Source organism: Armigeres subalbatus, chromosome 3 (genome assembly GCF_024139115.2).
Source record: "Armigeres subalbatus isolate Guangzhou_Male chromosome 3, GZ_Asu_2, whole genome shotgun sequence".
Classification (NCBI taxonomy): domain Eukaryota; kingdom Metazoa; phylum Arthropoda; class Insecta; order Diptera; family Culicidae; genus Armigeres; species Armigeres subalbatus.
The window spans coordinates 68045458-68064615 of record NC_085141.1 but is presented as its reverse complement, the minus strand read 5'-3'; the positions used below and the strand labels follow the sequence as shown (position 1 = coordinate 68064615).

Sequence of the window (19158 nt, the reverse complement as noted above, 5' to 3'; positions counted from 1 at the left end):
ATATAATCTTCTCGCGGTTTTTAGCATAACATTATGTATTTAATTCTACAAGAACTGCATGAGTATCATGGTTCTTGATCGTAAATTGTGCCGATCAACTGCAAATCACTGTTTTTGGATGTTTCTGCATACATTTTTCCATATAAACTTCCAACGAGTTTAGCACTGCCCAAACGTTGACCGATTTGGCTGAAATTTTGTCCAGAGCATCAGGGCATCAAATAGAACCGAATAAGAGTGCGGCCCAACAAAAAAATTAAAAAAGTGTTTTTTGAGCCACCCTAACACTGATAAAAAACATTTTAGATATTTTGGCAGCACAAAATGGGCAAATAAAATTATCAGAATCATTAAGGCTCCCCCAAACACACGCGATGCGACAGTCGCGACGCGATTCTATCGCTTGGCGACAGAGATTCTGTCGCCGTTGATATGGAAGCATAAATATAACATTGCCTACAGCGACCCAACGATAGAATCGCGGCGACTAGTTGTCGCCGTCGCGGCGATGAAATCGCTAAGGTCTGGGGAGCCTTTATTCTTTTAATTGGCGGTGTCAAACGCAAAGGGGTGTAAGTGACAAAAAGCTAGTTTTGAGAAAAACGGGTGCAAAGTTTTTCAATATTTTTTCGCTTCATAAAAATTGTATGAAAGTTCAAAAAATTACGAATTTTTTGTGAATTTTCACATTTTTTATAAACGTCATACAAACTATATCAACATATTGCCGCAAAGCATTTTTTACTGTAGTCCACTCAATTTTAACCAAAATGTCACTTACACCCCTCCGCTTCTAACTACCTCAATTAGAAATCAGTGCACAGGTAAAATGAGGTTAAGGAATCGCCGTTACATGAATTTTCTAACGAATTATCCTGAATTCCAAACACAGGGTTTGTTCCTGGAGGGCGCCCGCTGGAACAGAGAACTGAAGTGTCTTGATGAATCCATGCCACGAGTGTTGTTCGATACACTGCCCATCGTTTCGATGACTCCGACGCCGAAGACACGCAAATCCGCGCAGGAGCACTACCAATATGAATGTCCAATCTACAAAACTAGCGAGCGACGCGGAGTTTTATCCACGACTGGTCACTCAACCAACTTTGTAATGTTCCTCGACTTGAACAGCGAGCAGCCTCCGGAACACTGGACACTACGAGGAGCGGCGTGTCTCTGTCAGTTAGATGATTAATTCTTTGATACTATAAAAACACAAATGCATTTGATACTATGTCGTTTACATCCTTATATGAAGACTGTTTTTATGAGTGAGTTTGGATTTCTACTTATACACATATAATACCCACATTCGAAGACTGTGTGCAATTTTTTACTATAAAAGATGATTTCACTGATACTAGAAATACTATCTCCTTCATTCAAAACAAACACCCCTTGCATTTCGTCACTAGAAACGATATCACCATTCCACGAAATTAACCTGTGGAACATGTCTGTTATCTTATCAATAGCCGTTTGCCAACTATGCCAACTTGAACAATCAAACACCAACATCCATATGTAGGTATGTACTAGCGAGCGCTTATCTTATCAGGTGTCTCGATTCACCTGAAAAGAAATCAAGCGCTCGAACAGGTCACACCGTATTCGGGCTACAACGCAAGGTCTAGTGTTTCAACGAAGTTAAAAAGCACTTCCAGTTAAAATTGCAGTGCGTATCGTTAAAACAAGTGAATTGTTAATTAATCCTGATCAAGAGGAAGTAACTGTGGCAAAATGCAGCTGTTCAAGAGGAAAGCGTTCTACTTCGCATTACTGCTAGGTGCGTATTTGTTATGTGACGGAAGAACATGGCCCGTTGAGGAAACGCCCTTGTAGGTACTTTATGATTCATCGTGACATATTATAGACTAGCATGGATTGCAAAACTACAATTGTGAATCATCTTTCTAAAAGTGAGCTACGAGCAAGTTTTATTATATTAAAGTTCAGCTGAACTGATCCAAGAATTGCGGTAAGCATAGTGAGAAAGCGCATATACCTAGTTTATGTTTATTCATGTTATTTTCGCCAACCGAGGTTTCATGCGACAGAAAAAAGGCCAAAGAGCACATGAGTGGAGTTTACAAATGGCAAAACATACTAACTTTTGCATATGAACAGTAAAGAATCTTCTTCTTCTTCTATATAATAAAAATGAGTTGAGATTTCCTTCCTGACGATTTAACTCGCGAACGGGTTGACCGATTTGCAAGATTTTTCCCTAATCGATTCGTGTTGGGAATCGCAAGGTTTGTATATACAAAAAGTTGGTGAATATAACGGGGAAATGTAAAAAATCATTAGAATACTATTTTGGGTCAGCTGTTGAGGAAAAAACAAACGGATGGAAATTAATCTAGAGTGCAGTACTGCAAATAGCTCGTTGTGACATTTGCAACACCCGGGTAAATTGAATTGATTCGTAAAAAGCTACCATAAATCCGTAGAATAGTTCGGGAGCCCCATAAAGAATAATTTTCAGGTCCATATAACTACGCTAACATTCAGCACTTAATAGAAAAATATGTTCTTTTAGACATGATCAAGAAAAAACAATAACATTCCTGCTTATTTTCCCATGAACATATAACAAATGATCCATAAAACTTTTGAAAGATTTTTATCTACAAATCTCAGATTTGCGCAATTTTTATCGTGATAATGTTCCATAATTTATTAATTTCAGTAACATGATCCAAAATTCTGATCATATGATCCATAATTTTGGTCAAAGTAAAGGTTGCCCTTACAAATGGTTCCAGCTTACTACTACTACTTCCATAAATCATAATGAAAATTTTGATTTTGTATGTCAATGAGTGAAAAAATACCAAGTCATGTGCGTCCCATATTGTAAATACCCACATAACAGTCCCATCAAGAATTTGCATGACCTGCACTAAACTAAATGATGTGTCAAGCAAACTAAATCGTTTCACGGGAAGCTATCGAATTATGAACAACTCAGCAATATTTCAACAAGATCCGATGATGTTTCAATTTATTAGATTTTTTTGAAGTCTGATATGGAAGATGCGATTTGGAACTTCAAAGGTTATTATCTCAATATGCACAAAACGGTATGGTACTGATATGCCAGTGGAGGCAGTTAAAAAGGTTGATTAATTTGGATTATTATTATTTATTCAGACTACGGCTGAAGTAGCCTGTGCGGTATATAAGAATCTTCTCCATTCGGCTCGGTCCATGTCTACACGTCGCCAACCACGCAGTCTACGGAGGGTCAGCAAGTCATCTTCCATTTGATCGATCCACCTTGCCCGCTGCGCACCTCGCCTTCTTATACCCGTCAGATAGTTGTCGAGAACCATTTTCACCTGGTTACTGTCCGACATTCTGGCTACGTGCCCCGGTCCACCGCAGTCGTTCGATTTTCGCGGTGTGAACGATGGATGGTTCTCCCAGCAGCTCATGCAACCCGTGGATCATTCGCCTCCTTCACGTACCGTCTGCCATCTACACCCCACCATAGATGGTACGCAACACTTCCCTATCGAAAATCGAGCATCGTCCAGGTCTCGTGTTCGTAGAGGACTACCGGTCTAATGAGCGTTGTGTAGATTGTCAGTTTGATACGGCGGCGAACTCTATTCGATCGGAGCATCTTGCGGAATCCAAAGTACGTACGATTTCCAGCCACTATGCGTCTCCGAATTTCTCTGCTGGTATCATTTTCGTCAGTCACCAATGAGCCCAAGTACACAAATTCTTCTACCACCTCGATTTCGTCACCACCGATGCAAACTCGAGGTGGGTGGCTCACATTGTCTTCTCTTGAACCCCTTCCTATCATGTACTTCGTCTTCGACGTGTTGATGACTAGTCCGAACCGCTTAGCTAGAGTTTTGAGCGCTGGCATACTACAACGAGGTAGTGGTCGGATTCAATATTCAAAATTCAATATTCGTAGTGGTCGGATTCAATATTCGCGGTAAGTGCGGACGTTCGTGATGTCGGAGAAGAATTTACCGTCGATTTTATCCTCAGTTGGCACATCCTTGCGTTGATTGGCTGCCACCCAGTGAAACGTTGGCGCATCTCACCTAGCACTATGAAGCCGGTTCCCAGTTCGTTGGTGATGCCACAGCTTTGTCAGTAGTCACAGGGTCTTGAGCTAGTATGTCCGTAGTTCGAATTATCGTCAAATGAATAACTCAAATTTTCTACACTTTTTTCCGAAGGTCCAAAAGAAAATTTGAATTAGATGTAGTTTGTTTAAAAATTTATTTTACATGAAACGCTGATAATAGCATCACAAGGTTATTTTGGTAGAAAATGTTCTATTCCTGTCTCTTTTCGTTTAAGCATACTTGGTTTGGATGTGTGGATGGTAATAATGATTCAGATTACGAGCTTTATAACGAGATATGATATAAAACGATAATATAATATGTGAACTTTGACACCAAGAAAACAGTATCTGACTTCTATCAAAACTGAGAAACTTCTGATTGGTAATTTGTTCAAATAGAATTGCTTAAAATCAGATAATTTTAAATATTTTACATGATATCATACCAAAAATGAATATACACAAGTTTCAATGATGACTTGATGTTCATCACGCCCAACGGTCTGCCTTTGATTTCGTCTACCAACAATTTGATGACAGTTACGCCTGATTTTGCCACATCCTGGCTTGATTTTTTTAACAGAATTTTATATTTAGACATAATACTGAAAACAACCAACGATTCCCATCGAATGTTGCTTAATATAAATTCGTCCAAAATGTCTGTCAAATCTTTTGAAAGTCTATATGGTCGGGGTTCATCCAAAATGCACCAAGCGCCAACGAAAAATTACCGATTTTTCTGCTCAAACTTTCGTTTAGCAGATTTAGTTGATCGTAAATCGTATCGGCTATCCCTCAACAAATGTACGTTTAAATTAAAATGAAACTATTTCCGTTGTCCTTTTACGAACAAAATATCAGAAGTCAATCGAAAAACCATATAATAATCAAAAACTTTACTGTCGGTTGATTTTTAAGCGCCAAGCCATTAACTGATTTATATTTTTGAAATAAATGCATGCAAACAAGTATGATGGAAATAATAAGATCTATCCCCATTATTAGCTGTTTTGACCTCTGTAACTTTTCGCGAAACATGTTTTGATGAGCGAGAAAGGCATTTTCACCGCTAGGTGGATTAATCTGTTTTTTTTGGATAGAAAAGTGTCGTAGTATGGATGAAATGAATTTAATATTCCTACATCAGTTTAGAGTATTCCATACACTGAGAACAGTGGTCATAAGATTTCCATACGACCATAAGCTTTTGAGAATGTTTCATAAGAAATAAACTATGAAAATCCTAAGATTTTTTTCAGTCAAATCTATCTTTTTATTGGATATCCAACAAGACGATTGACGGTGGGTGTGGGGTATGACCACACGCCTCCTAATCACGATGTCCATAGTTCGAAACCAGGTTACATTTTTTAAACGAAATTAAAAATTAAATATGTTCGTTCCATTAGTAAATCGTATTAAAATCAATACATTTTCATTTTCATTCGAAATTTCAAAAGAGAATCGTAAAATGGTCTTACTTAATGTATGCTTAATGTACTAAATGGCAATGGTAAGCTTTGCACAGAAATATTCCAATTGCTCTATTGTCATTTTTTCTATTCCGATCGCAGTAATGCGTTATCTTTCGTAATGAATCAAACATGAATGATAATATTCTTGTATTCGGCAACTGAAATTTGAACTTGAAATTTAAGGCCTAATATGTTGCTCTATGCAGGTACCTGGATAATCAAATTTCGAACACACTCAAACTTCGGACGCTTCAATTCGTATGGGAAATTTTCTGAAATATTTCATCGAAATGTTTCTTCAAGCTGGGTCGGAAGGACTAGTAGTTTTAGCTTATTTTAGTATAGTTACATTCTAATAAGACATGTTAAAACAATGTGACGAAATGATTGAAAGGCAGTCTGAGCTGTGCAGTGGGAATTGTTTTCAATTATTCTTCCCGGTACTGTGTAGGTGTCCGAAGTTTGAAACTTTGTGTCCGAAATATGAATCCAACCACGCCGATGTCCGAGGTTTGAAACAAACAGAAGCCAGACATTTTCATTAATTGCAAAAATTCTTCGCAATATCTTGCACATATTATATAGATGTCACTCGCGGTTTTCGGGAGCCTCTTCGAAATAATATAAAGATAGTAAATGTCACTAAGGGGCCGTCCAGAAACCACGTGGTCATATATGGGGGGAGGGGGGGGGGGTTTCGAAAATGACCACGATAAGCCACATGGGGGGGGTGTTGCTCTCGAACCACGTGGTTTTTTATACACAAAAAACTTTTGGTGAATAACAATAGCGGTGTAAAAAATACAAATCATTAAAATTTAATGATTTAATCATTAAACGCAAAGCGCATCTTAGGGCCGATGCCCACGTAGCGTCTTTTCAACTCAGTGTTAAAAAGACGCAGGTGTGCTTCGAGAAAAACCAGTAACGCAGCGTCGGTCGTAACGCCGATGCATATTTGCGCTATTTGACCATCTTAGCCTTAGAGCGTTTTTCCATAAAAAAATAAACGAAAAAACAGGTTGCGATTCAGTCTCAATTTCCGCAACAAAAATTTGGAAAGGAAAAATGAGAAAATATAAAAAAAATCCGCCGATGGTTTTTGGCATCACGCCGCCGACACTCAAGGATGTTATCGATCATTTATTAATCTGCTTTCGATCATTTAGTAGTTTGTCAAAAACTCATTCTAGAGGCTAAATTAAAAAATGTGTTGTATGGTGGACTTTTAGTGCTAAGGTTTTTCTACAACTCTCCTTAACAGGTCGATGTTTGAATTCCACTGCTAAAGGAGTTACGGTGCTAGTTGCCATACTTATACTAAATGATAACAAAATATGCAATCATTTAGTCTTAAGTTATTAGTGAAATTAAAACAACGAACTGTTAGGCAGAGTAGTAGATAAACCTTTGCACTAGAAGTCCACCGTATAACACATTTTGAAATTTAGCCTCTGGAATTAGTTATTAAAAAACGACTAAATGATCGAATGCAGATTACTAAATGATCGATAACATCCTTGCCGACACTTTTGCATCAGAGGCATTCCACGGGGGCATGTCAGTCGATCCTGAGCGACCATTTCGAAAATATTTGAAACTCTGCACAGTTTTTCAATTTCATCTAAATCGTCATTTTTCGATATCAAATCTTCATATTGAGTCACGACTAACTTTTCAAAAGGGTGTATGTGAAAATGGTTCAAAAATATTTAAAAAGCTGCACAGCAAAAACGGAATGTTCGATTGTTATGATTTTTTCAGCAAAGTTAGACAACTAAATGGTGATTCTTAAGAAAATGTGCACAGTAAAAAAAAATTTTTGTTTGCCTTTAAAAATATCATTTTGTCACAAAAACTCAAATATCTCAAAACCCTATCTTTTTCGAACGTAATTTATTTAGGAAAACGGTCCATTATATTAGCTATCTACCATAAAAATTTGGTGATGGTAAACTAATAAACAAAAAGTTATGACATTTCAAACATTTCACAATTTTCAAATTTAGTAAAAAAAATTTTTTTCTGTGTAAGTTATTTCGAGAATTGCAGTTTGATGCAGATTTTATTGTTAAGGGACGTGATTTAAACAAGTTGTTTTCATGATATTTTGATTTAATTATTCATAGCATCTATAAGAAACTTAGACACGATCCAGTGTTGTGATCAAAAGTATTGATAGTGTCATAATTTTCATTGCACGTGACTGGCGAAAAATTCTTTTAATAGTGTTGAAACCTGTTGATAATAACGTTGATAGAAACATATCAGAAATGTTATTTTTAAGACAAAAGCTGCAAAATCAAAGATTTATATACACGTGTACGTCTATAGCTTACCTGCAAAAAATATACCTCTTAGAGAATAGACTTTATGATCGGGAGGAAACGGGTATCTTCAACAACAACAAATGCATGATAGGTACATACCATGACAATGCTCACGAAAAAGCAAAAAAATTACTACTACTAAGGTTGTTAAAAATCTTATAGTAATTTTTTTCTTCAGTCAAGCAAATGACACCAAACTAGTCAGTAAAAACTTAAAAGTGATTTTGTTTATTGAAATATTACGAACAACATGAGTAGCCGCTTTCTCAACTGTTGTAGGCCGTTTGATGGAAAAAAGTGTTCAAAAGAGTTACGAAATCTCACCGAAAGCACCATAGATAAACTGAAAGCGACTGGTTATGCTCCAATGTCCACATTGAATACAAATTTACGCATTTGCACGTCCTGCCGTCTAAACGTTGACAAAAGAGCAACTGAGGAATTGCCAGATGTATCGACAACAACTGAGGAATTACCAGAAGTATTAAGTGCTGAGAGCCTTGCCACCGTACCATCAGCGAAATCTGTTTCAACAAATCAATCGGAAGATGAGTGTATCCAAAAGGTCAACATCGAACGCTTTAACGAGGGCATAGCTGGGATAAAAGTGACTCCGATTAAATGGAGTAAGATGGACTACGTTTATTACCCGGAGAAAAAATACCGTGAAATAAACGAAGCTGTACAAAGAAACCTCTTCAAATTAGGACCTGATGATGTGGAAAATACAGACTACGATAAGGTAATTATAAATATGAAGGAAAGGTTCTCGAATGCAGCCACGACAAGGAAAGAAAAATTATTGATTTTGTCGATGCTCCTAAGTTCGTGGTCTATTCAGGATGCCATTGATGAGTTCAAAACCAATAGAAATACAGTAAAAGAGGCAAAACAATTGAAGAATAACTGTCTTTCAATCAAAAATACTAGGTCTAGTACTGCATTAACAGATGAGACAAAAGAAATAGTAGTTCAATATTTTGAAGATGATGAAGTAAGTCGAGCTATGCCTGGTCAAAAAGATTATGTATCAGTAAAAAAAGATGGAAAGCGTCAAGCAATCCAAAAACAATAAATGATGACGACTTTGAAAGAAGCGTACACACGCTTCAAGGAAATTCACGATAATATTAAAATAGGTTTTTCCTCATTTGCAAGCCTTCGGCCAAGGCAATGTAAGCTTCTTTCCAATTCAGGAACACATAATGTGTGTGTGCACAACCCATGAGAATATTAATCTTATTTTACATAGTTTGAAAAGAATCAATTTAACAAAGGATATTAAAATGTTAACTGGTAGTCTTTTGTGTGAAAATACAACATCAAATTGCTATCTACGATCTTGTTCGGATTGTCCAGATTCTTCATCATTGGAAAATACCTTATTCGCTGAGTTTGAAGAAAAATATATTGATCAGTTATCATTTGAGCAATGGGTGACCACGGATAGGTATGACATAGAAACTATTGTAAAACCTGTAGATGAGTTTGTGTCATATTTTTGCTTGAAATTAGAAAGTTTAATCCCTCACGATTTCATTAAAACAGAACAATCCAGCTTTTAAAAAATACGAAAAATACATTACAAAATGGTGAATTTTTAGTCATTTGTGATTTTTCTGAAAATTACAGCTTTGTATTGCAAGATGAAGTGCAGTCCCATCACTGGAACGTACAACAAGCTACAATTCATCCATTCGTTATTTATTTTAATGGAAGTACGCAAATTGAACACTTAAGTTTTATTATAATTTCCGAAGATTTAAGACACGATTCAGTATCCGTAAACTTGTTCATTGAAAAAATGATTAACTTTTACGCGTTGATAAGCATAAAGAAGTCAAAAAGATATATTTCATGTCTGATGGAGCAGCGTCGCAGTACAAAAATCATAAGAATTTTTCGAGCCTATGTCAATTTAAATCAATGTACGGAATTGATTTTGCTACATCACATGGCAAAGGTCCTTGTGATGCTATTGGAGGAACAATAAAGCGCATGGCCACAAGAGCAAGTTTAGCCAAAGAACGTGAGCATCCAATTAAAACTGCGAAAGAACTTTTTGATTGGGCAAATCGTAGAAAAGAAAAAGATTTAACCAAATTATCATTTTGTTTTACTACTACTGAAGAGTACGAAATAAAGGCTTCAGAGCTCAGCGAGCAATTTAATAACGCGAAAACGATCCAAGGAACCCATTTCACTGTTTCATTCCATTGTCGGAAAATAAAATTAAAGCAAAACTATACTCAAACTGTGCTGATAATAATTCAAAAGTGTTCGATATTTTAAAAAATTTGAATCAAAATAAATAAAAAATAAGTATTAATAAACTGTTTTCATGATATCATAACCCATACCAAAATTCAAACCCAAAACTCTTAGAGTTTCTATAACAACATTGTGTAACTGCCACATTTAATTTAATACTTAGGATAATATTAATTCATTTTTATTTATTTATACATATAATATTTATACATATAATATACATAATATCGATGAATACATAAATATGGAATATCATACAAACAACTTGTTTAACTCACGCAAGGCCCTTAACAATAAAATCAGCATCAAACTGCGATTCTTGAAAAAAAAAACACACGGAAATTTTTTTTTGTTTACTATATGTGAAAATTGTGAAATGTTTGAAATGTCATAACTTTTTTGTTTATTAGTTTACCATCACCAAATTTTTATGGTAGATAGCTAATATAAAGGACCGTTTTCCCTAAAAAAAATACGTTCGAAAAAAGATAGGGTTTTGAGATATTTGAGTTTTTGTGACAAAAATGATATTTTTAAAGGCAAAAAAATTTTTTTTACTGTGCACATTTTCTTAAGAATCACCATTTAGTTGTCTAACTTTGCTGAAAAAATCATAACAATCGAACATTCCGTTTTTGCTGTGCAGCTTTTTAAATATTTTTGAACCATTTTCACATACACCCTTTTGAAAAGTTAGTCGTGACTCAATATGAAGATTTGATATCGAAAAATGACGATTTAGATGAAATTGAAAAACTGTGCAAAGTTTCAACTCAATAGAAAATCATGAATTAAAAATTTTCTTAAATTTTGATGCTGTTGCTTGGAATCGCTCATCAGTGGACTGCAGCTACAAATTTGAAAAATAAAAATATTTATGTTTTTACAATAGCATAGCATAGCATATGTGATTGTACAAATCGTGGGTGGCTATACAATGCTCAATCCCCGCTTAACTCTTCAAAAGGACCCAAGCAACATTTCTTTCATGAATCAATTTGAATAGCGCAATCAACAGAACAATATGAAAGCTATTGATTGCAGTATTAAAACTAATTCATCAAAAAATGCTACACTTAGGTCCCTTTGAAAAGCCAAGCGAGAATTGAACAATCTACTGTATATTGTCGCAAATTGGTACTTGGGATTAGTACCTTTTCCTATACAGTAGCAGTTGTATACCTGGCCACGTCCTTACAATCACGGAAGGAAGGGAAGGAATGTTAGTTCAACATCTACTAGTGAAGATGCAGGGAACCCATACTACCTTCATACATGTCTCGGGAAGGAAAATTTGTGTTAGTGGGTAAGGTGAATAATAAGGAGCTCTATTCGACAATATAGAGCGTTGGTCAATAACAGTATATGCTGAAAAAATAATAAAATATATTCATCAATTTACTTACGAACCGTCCAAAGGAGGACAAAGTAACCTGGATTTTACAAATGTTTCGCATTATATACAAAACACGCACACTTATTCACCGAACATTATAATCAGAACCAAAAACTCGGATTTTACGAATGCTCTAATTCCTACCTGAAACACGTCCGATCACGCACCAAATGTTTACTCACTCGGCCGCGCGAACTATCTGCAAAACACAAAATTTCAGCAAATCGCGCGATCGTACTGCCGTCCGAAACAAGAGCCAACACGCACTGAACTAATTAACTTTATTACCGGCCGCGCAATGCAAAACACAAAATTTCGGCAAATCGCGCGATCGTTCTGCCGTCCGAAACAAGAGCCAACACGCACTGAACTCATTTATGTTTTTACAATAATCCAAGAAAAAAACTTCAAAAGAATTTCTTGTGGATATTCAGGAAAAATCCAGTAAAGAAATTTCCTGTTAAAACTTTGAAATTCCTTTATATAATCCTGATAGAGTGCTGGCATTCAGAATGATTTTTGAACAATTCCCTCTGAAAAATTTTGCTTGGAAATTTTGCTACAAATTTTTAATGAAAAAAAAAAACAAAACATCTCCAGTGTAAATTGCGAAAAAATTTCCTTAAAACTCCGAAAAAAATTCCATGTGAACTCTGTCAGAAAATTCAAAACAGTCCCGTGGGAAGTACATATAATTTTCAGTGGAAAAAACAATGTTCAAATTTTCATATATTTTTTTACATTCTAATGAAATTTTCTACGACAAGTTCTTTCGAATCTTCACCAGAAATTCTTCTTTATTTCCAAAAGAAGTTTTTCAAACATTTTAAGGAGTGCACTTAAAAATGTTCAGTTCAGTCTGCAATGGCTTGCATATAAAAGCTTTCAATTTATAACTAAGGAAATGCTAATAGAATATACTAAGTTGAAAAGCAGACCAACTTCCAGTTGGAATATGGAGCCATAGAAGAAGAAGAAGACTTCTGAATTTTTCAATAAAAACTCTTCAGAATTTCCGAAAGATATTAAACAGCCAATGCCACATGAAACACTTTGATATTTCCGTAGATTTTTTGTTTTTGTTTTTTTTTTTCAAATTTAGAATTTTGAAATGAAAATTTTTCGGAATACTTTTTTACGCTCTTTGTGAATTCTATCACATTTTTTAAAATTTTCCAGGTTTTTTTTATTCGAGGCATTATTTAGAATTTCCACGGAAGAGTCTATGGATTATCTTCAAAAAATTCTTTGGATTTTCAAAAAATTAATCTTTAGAATTCTCGAGATTCTTGTTTTTTAAATTTGTACCATAAATTCTTCCAAAATTTCATAGGGAATTCATTCTTCTTCGGGAAGTCCTTTTGATTTCTTTGTAGGTTCAGCTAAACATTGCTTTAAGTCTTTACCATGCAAAGATGCACAGGAAATGATTTAGAAATTTTAAGGAATTTTCACAACAGAAAATCAGATTTTAATTTGATTTTTTAAGGAATTCCTTCAAAAGTACAATTTTTTTCGTAATTTTCACTTGTAAAAACATCGGAATTTCCTCGGGAAGTTCATTATTGGTGTTTCAGATGAACTTTTTTCGATTTTCTACTGGAAAATCTTAGGAATTTCCATAGGAAATATTTTGGCATATTCCGAATAATTTGTTTTGGAAATTGAAAAAAAAAACTGCTAAAAGTGTCTAAGAATTTCTTTTGCAAAACGAAAAAAATTTCTATTGGAGATTTAGAAGAATTTCCTTTGAAGATTCATTAAAGTTGCCAGCCAAGGATTTTGAAAAAAAAAATCTTTGGAGATTCTTTAAAAAAGTAAGCTGTTTTTTTCTAATTTATACTGAAACCTGTTAATACCTGTTAATATTGGAATGTAAACTTATTTGATGATTCTGAAAGCAAAACTGGAATTTCTACAGGAATGCTACTCAAAAGAAACAACAGTAGGAGGTTTTATTTGCATCTCTATGATTCTCTGATAAACTTTTTGTTGTGAGAGTTCAGTTCAGATGTTTCGTTGAGGTTGATATATCTTAAGAATTTCCAGTACCTCCAGAGCTACGGAAGGTCCCAAATACTCTCAGGAATCTATAGGGATATTCAGTGATGAACTTTATAATTATTTAAAAAAAATCACTGATAAAAAATTCTAAAAAAAAATAATAATATAGGGATATTTTGGAAAATTTCTAAACCATTACAATTTTTTCTCGAAATTTTTATAACATATTCGCGAGTCCACATTTTTTTGTATCCTCCTGATGCATCGAAGGTGTACGAGTTCTAGATATCCTAATACCCGATACACATTACAACATGATAACATCATCAAAATGTTCGAATTCACGAAAATTTATAATTTCCATGCTGGGTTTAGTTTGATTTTGAATCAGTTGAAATTGTCCATCTTCAAAATTGATTTGTTTAACCTTATGTTTTAGTTACATAAAGTTTTTGACGTAGAACTACGTCTGTCTTTTCTATATTGGGGTACACTTTAAAATTGCAAAAAATCGAAAAACGTCACGAAAATATGATAGACTTTAATCGTTAATATCTCAGTCATTTCTCAATGGATTTTCAATTTTCTTGGACCATTCGATCAAGGAAGAGTCAACGCTTCATTCCCGATGTACACTGAAGTCGTTTTTTACGCGGTTGTTTTTTACACGAATCGCTTTTTAAGCGATTTTTTTTCACTCGAATTTCGGGATTTCTGCGGTTCATTCAGACATACTTTGGAATTTACGCGGGGTTTAACTTTGTTTTAATTCACGTGGCCCATATCCGCATAAAAAATGACTCCAGTGTATTACAATATATACGTATGATAATATTTAGTATTGAAACTTGCTAACAGTTTAGGAATTGGTTTCGGTGAATCAGTCAATCTCATAAGTGCATTGCAAGCTTCTTCTTCCATAGCACTACATTCCAACTGGAACTTGGCCTGCTTTTCAACTTAGTAATCTGTTAGTATTTCTTTAGTTATTGATTAAAAGCTTTCCTTGCCCGCCATTGCATTAGTATGTATCTTGTGTGGTAAATACGATGGATACACTTTGCCCAGGGTGTGAGAATGTTTCCCACCCGAAACATTCTAGATCGGATCGAGAATCGATCTCGCCATCTCCGCCACCGACGTCTATGCCGGCTTGAGGTTCCCAGTTAGCCTTGAGAACAAAGCAAGGCTAAATTAATGCAACTTACGGGACTTTTAACTCGTTTCTGCTAACTTACACGCGCGTTTTCTCTGTAAAGCATGGGGGCGTTTGACGACAGCTGCTCGCTTACATCTATTGATGCCAGTAGAGAGGCTCGGAATCTTTTCGCTGCTGCAGTAAATGCGTTCTGGTAATTTTTCTTCGGCTCTTGGTGTCTGCTGGAGTAAATGCAAAGTCCGACTCCTCACGTGAAGGAATGATAATTATTATCAATAAACTCTCAAACTGTCAAGCAGCGGCCAAGGCAACGCAGCGGTACACTATCAGCCAGATTTTTGGAATTATCATTTGATAACTTCGCAGGTGTGAAAAGTAGGCGAGTGGTTATCGGCGATAACTTTTCAAATCTTGCAACACAAAAGCTATTATTTTAATGTTAACCAAACTAATCTAATACCAATTTAATGTAAACAATTCAGCTCAATCGAATGTTTGGCATTGTGTTTTGGTGTTATGTAGGTAAAAAAGTTCAAAAGTAGCATTCACCAATAATGCTTCGAATCAAGATACAATTATCGAACGATTCTTACTCTCTAGCGAGTTTTTATTAATTGATAATTTGGATATGTGATCGCTTGACAGTGTTATTCATCATCGTTTATTTGAAAAAAATATTTCTATCTTCCTTTTTAAATGTTAGTCTAAAATTTCACTCAATCTCAGGAGAGCAGGATAAACAGCGAAAACAGATTCACCCTGGGCTTGAAACACGCTTGCTTTGGTCTCATCGAACAGAAAAGTCGAAAACCTGTTCATTACATACAGCTGCGTAGTTCAACGTCACCTTTGCGTACAACCCGATTGGGCTGCACCTTTGAGTTTTTTTAAAGTTTTTGTACTTTAGAAAAAACCACGTGGTCAAAGGGGGGGGGGAGGTGGGGTCTGCCAAATGACCACGATAAGCCACATGGGGGAGGGGGGTTGAAAATCTTCAAAAATATGACCACGTGGTTTCTGGATGGCCCCTAATGGGCGGGATTGAATGACTACAGCTCCATCTAGAGATAAAAAAGTGGAAAGTATCGCCTGAGAGAGATAGAAAATAGCGCATTGCTCTCTGTCTTATGACGATCATGACCTTTTACAGTACTGTTTGGAACCCTAAACATGGTCCAGGGTTTTGACGTCCCAGAGACAAAGATCATGTTGAAATGTATGGATCATTAATGTGAAATAACCTGGTCTGAAACCAACGATGGTACTTCCAGAAGAACATACACTATCTTTAATCGGCACATCGTTCAAATTTAAAATGTCTTAAAAAGAATATCATTAAATCGTTAATCGTTAAAGTGGAGACATAAACAATTCCCAAAAGAAAATCATTATTATTGTTAAACTAGTTTATTTGTGGACGCAGTAGCGCCCCTGGCAAGTGTTTTTTTTTCAATATAAATGGTTCATTAATTCATGCATTTATCTCGCTAATAAAGACAAAAAAATCATGCATTCAAAAAAACATAATTTTCAACGTCTGTTATCTGTGATTTCTTTCATCAAATGATGTGCCTGGTTGTCTAAGGTGTCACTGGTTTGGTTTCTACATCTGATTGAATTGAAGTGTCAAATATTTGATTTTTTGTGAGAAATTCCCCGCGTGCTGCGTCTGGTTGGCTAGTCACCGGACACACAAACAGGGCTATTATATATATATATATATATATATATATATACTCACTTATACTGCTTTTATACACATGATTGTCTCATGTACGTACATAGGAATCCCAGCAAACATACACACACACACACACATACATACGGACATCATCTCAATTCGTCCAGCTGAGTCGATTGGTAAATAACACAAAATTATCTTGGAAGTGAATAAAAAGCCTTTTCGTTGCACCTTGGTGTACGAGAAAGGCAAAAATCATTATTTTATGGACATATTTGTGTTTGGCTCGAAATACTCCCATCCTTCATGAATACGAAACTTCATCATATCTATGTTGTCAAATCGTTTACCATTTTTGTAAGGAATTAGGGCCAGGAGGAGAACAGGTTAATATCCAAAAACTTTCTATAATGTTTCTCTACAAACCTTGTTTTAGTCAATTCAAAGTTGTGAGTCGTTGCATTATCAAGCTGGGAAGTTAATTATGGGCGCATATATGTTGTAAACTGCCCGTACAAAGTCCCCATAAAAATCTTCAATTTACTTTCAAAGGTTTTTTTTTCAATTTTAAATTATAATTTTCACATTTACTGTGGTAATGACGCAAATCCAACTAGTTTTTATGTTATGCGGAATGAATGAACACAGACCAAAACGACTTTTCACGGGAAATTTCTTCTAAATCCCTCTGGAGATTCCTACGAATTTTCATGGAGCTTTTTTTTAAACTTCCAAGTGGAATTCCTCCAAAAAATTCTGTACAAATTTATGAAATCCATTGATTATGTGTTAGAATTACACATTTAGGTAAACTATTTCTTACATGAACTTCTATTCCATTTTCAGTGGTACTAAGCTTGTGCTTGGATGAAACTGAAGCCAGACGTAAGATTCTTCGAGGACGCCGTACCATCACTCGCACGCACAAACGTAAGATCTACATAACTATTCCAATGAAATTATTATTAACAAACGACTCTAACAAAACGTTTCTTCTCCAGGTGGAACTGCAATCCCCGCGTGGGCCATCGTCACCCTGGTCGGAATAGCTAACATTTTACTCGGGGGCCTGGCGTACCTAGCGTTCCGAAAATTGGTTCTACAAACACCGATCGAGAACGTTAATTCCTACACACCAGCGATGATGCATGATGACTCGTAACCGCATCGTAACATCTTCTTAGGTTAAGATTTGCTTTAAGTAACGATCAACATCTCTTCTAAGGAAAACTCCACAGATTTTTCAATGACAGTTATCCAATTAGTTATATTACTTACCATTTCAGTCAATAAATTCTAAAAGTACCGGTTTGCAAAGCATCATTGAACTATTACTCAAGTCAGCAACGGTTGCCGTTTTCCATGTGGCATTAGTCATAAATCATCCTCTTGTCAGAAACGATTCCCTTGATCAAATCGATCCAATTTCAAGGGCGCGCATCCATCACCGAACGTCGAAGAAGTTTCAATTGCCATTTCACCGACAGGGCAGATTAAAAATGGATATGCTTCTCGTCATTTAAATCAATTGAGCAAGCTATACCCTCCAGCCGTCGGAGTCAATATGTTCCTTTGCGATGCTTGTTTGACCAACAAATTGCCATATACAAAAGAAAATGAATTATTTATCCGAACGTACCATTTGAACCGTGGCGTATATGTGAGAAGGAAAGGGGGTAGTGTATTCCTTTTATTACCAAGTTATACAGTAGTGATCATGCTCATCATTGTGCCATAAAAGGTCTCATATAAAAACGCCATGAACTGCTAGTAATTCGATTACCCAAACTAACATTAGTTGTAAAAAATAAATCATATCGACGGTTTCTTGCAGTACCGACATTTTTTTAAATAATCTTTCAATTTTTTCTACAAAAAAAAGAAACTTTTTAAAATATTTATGTAACTACATTTATTGAACGGCTACTCAGTCTTACAATTACACAACGAGTTTGTTATGTACCCAACGTTTCGACACGGGAATTGTGTCATTTTCAAGGGAAAAATATTTCTGTTGTTTGCGTCGTGTGTTAGTCTAAGTTGACTGAAGTATTTTTGTAACTATTGCGAGTTTGGAGTATTAGATGAGTTTTTTTTTCTATGTCCTTAGTAGAACAGAACCCAGAACAGAAAATGACAATACGAACAATTTTGAGTTGTGCCAGGATTGCACAAAGACGTCGATATGAGCTATTATATTATTTTCATTGTAATATATACTCAATCGAATCCCTTCTCATTGCTTTATTTTTCGAGGGATGAATATAGGAGCTATGAGATGAAGTCCAGGAGCTGTAACCCCATATTGAAAAAAAAATATCAAAGTATATCTGAATCCTACCATTGCATTGTGGCACAATTTGAATTTCCAGCCAGAATAATCCACCGAAAAAAAATTAAATATACATCATTAGTACAAACTGTGAGTCTAATTTCTACATTCATTATTTTTATCAACACTTCTGAACTCAGCTAGGAGCACCATCATCTAAAAAAAGCACAAAGTCTCATATCATAATTATTTTAACGCCTTTCGCACGCTTTCATATGTGGATCTAAGCATCGTTAAGCCGAATACCATCCAAAGTATGATGTGCTTCTTTTCCATTTTCAAGTTTTAATCACTCCCAACAAGGTTCTAGAATTATGAAGCATGTCAGCACCGCTGAAATGATGTACTCAGATTTGCAACATGTCCGTCACTCGACTGCAATAGCAAACAGCACTATACAGGCCTATA

The 19158-nt window shown here is 35.5% G+C and overlaps 2 protein-coding genes across 5 annotated transcripts in view; both read left to right on the top strand.

Moving 5' to 3' along the window:
* The window catches only part of LOC134226303 (dynein axonemal heavy chain 3), a 31214-nt gene extending 29822 nt beyond the window's left edge, over nt 1-1392 (top strand). For all 4 annotated transcript variants that reach the window (XM_062706991.1, XM_062706995.1, XM_062706994.1 and 1 more), the window contains one exon: nt 893-1392. In XM_062706991.1, coding sequence (XP_062562975.1) covers nt 893-1195 — 303 coding nt within the window. In that variant the 3' untranslated portion in view covers nt 1196-1392. The remainder of the gene's footprint in view (nt 1-892) is intronic.
* A 165-nt stretch (nt 1393-1557) lies between these two features.
* On the top strand, nt 1558-18035 carry LOC134226304 (uncharacterized). The gene is made up of 3 exons (XM_062706996.1): nt 1558-1786; nt 17265-17348; nt 17420-18035. The coding sequence occupies exons 1-3, from the start codon at nt 1741-1743 to the stop codon at nt 17578-17580; spliced, it is 291 nt and encodes a 96-aa protein (XP_062562980.1). The 5' UTR covers nt 1558-1740; the 3' UTR covers nt 17581-18035.
* Nucleotides 18036-19158: the final 1123 nt, after the last annotated feature.

Excerpts from the sequence above, each read along its gene's own strand:
- LOC134226304 (XM_062706996.1), top strand. The coding sequence starts at position 1,741 with ATGCAGCTGTTCAAGAGGAAAGCGTTCTACTTCGCATTACTGCTAG. Across the intron at positions 1,787-17,264 it reads CTACTTCGCATTACTGCTAG|TGGTACTAAGCTTGTGCTTG; the intron begins GTGCGTATTTGT and ends TTCCATTTTCAG. Across the intron at positions 17,349-17,419 it reads CATCACTCGCACGCACAAAC|GTGGAACTGCAATCCCCGCG; the intron begins GTAAGATCTACA and ends TTTCTTCTCCAG.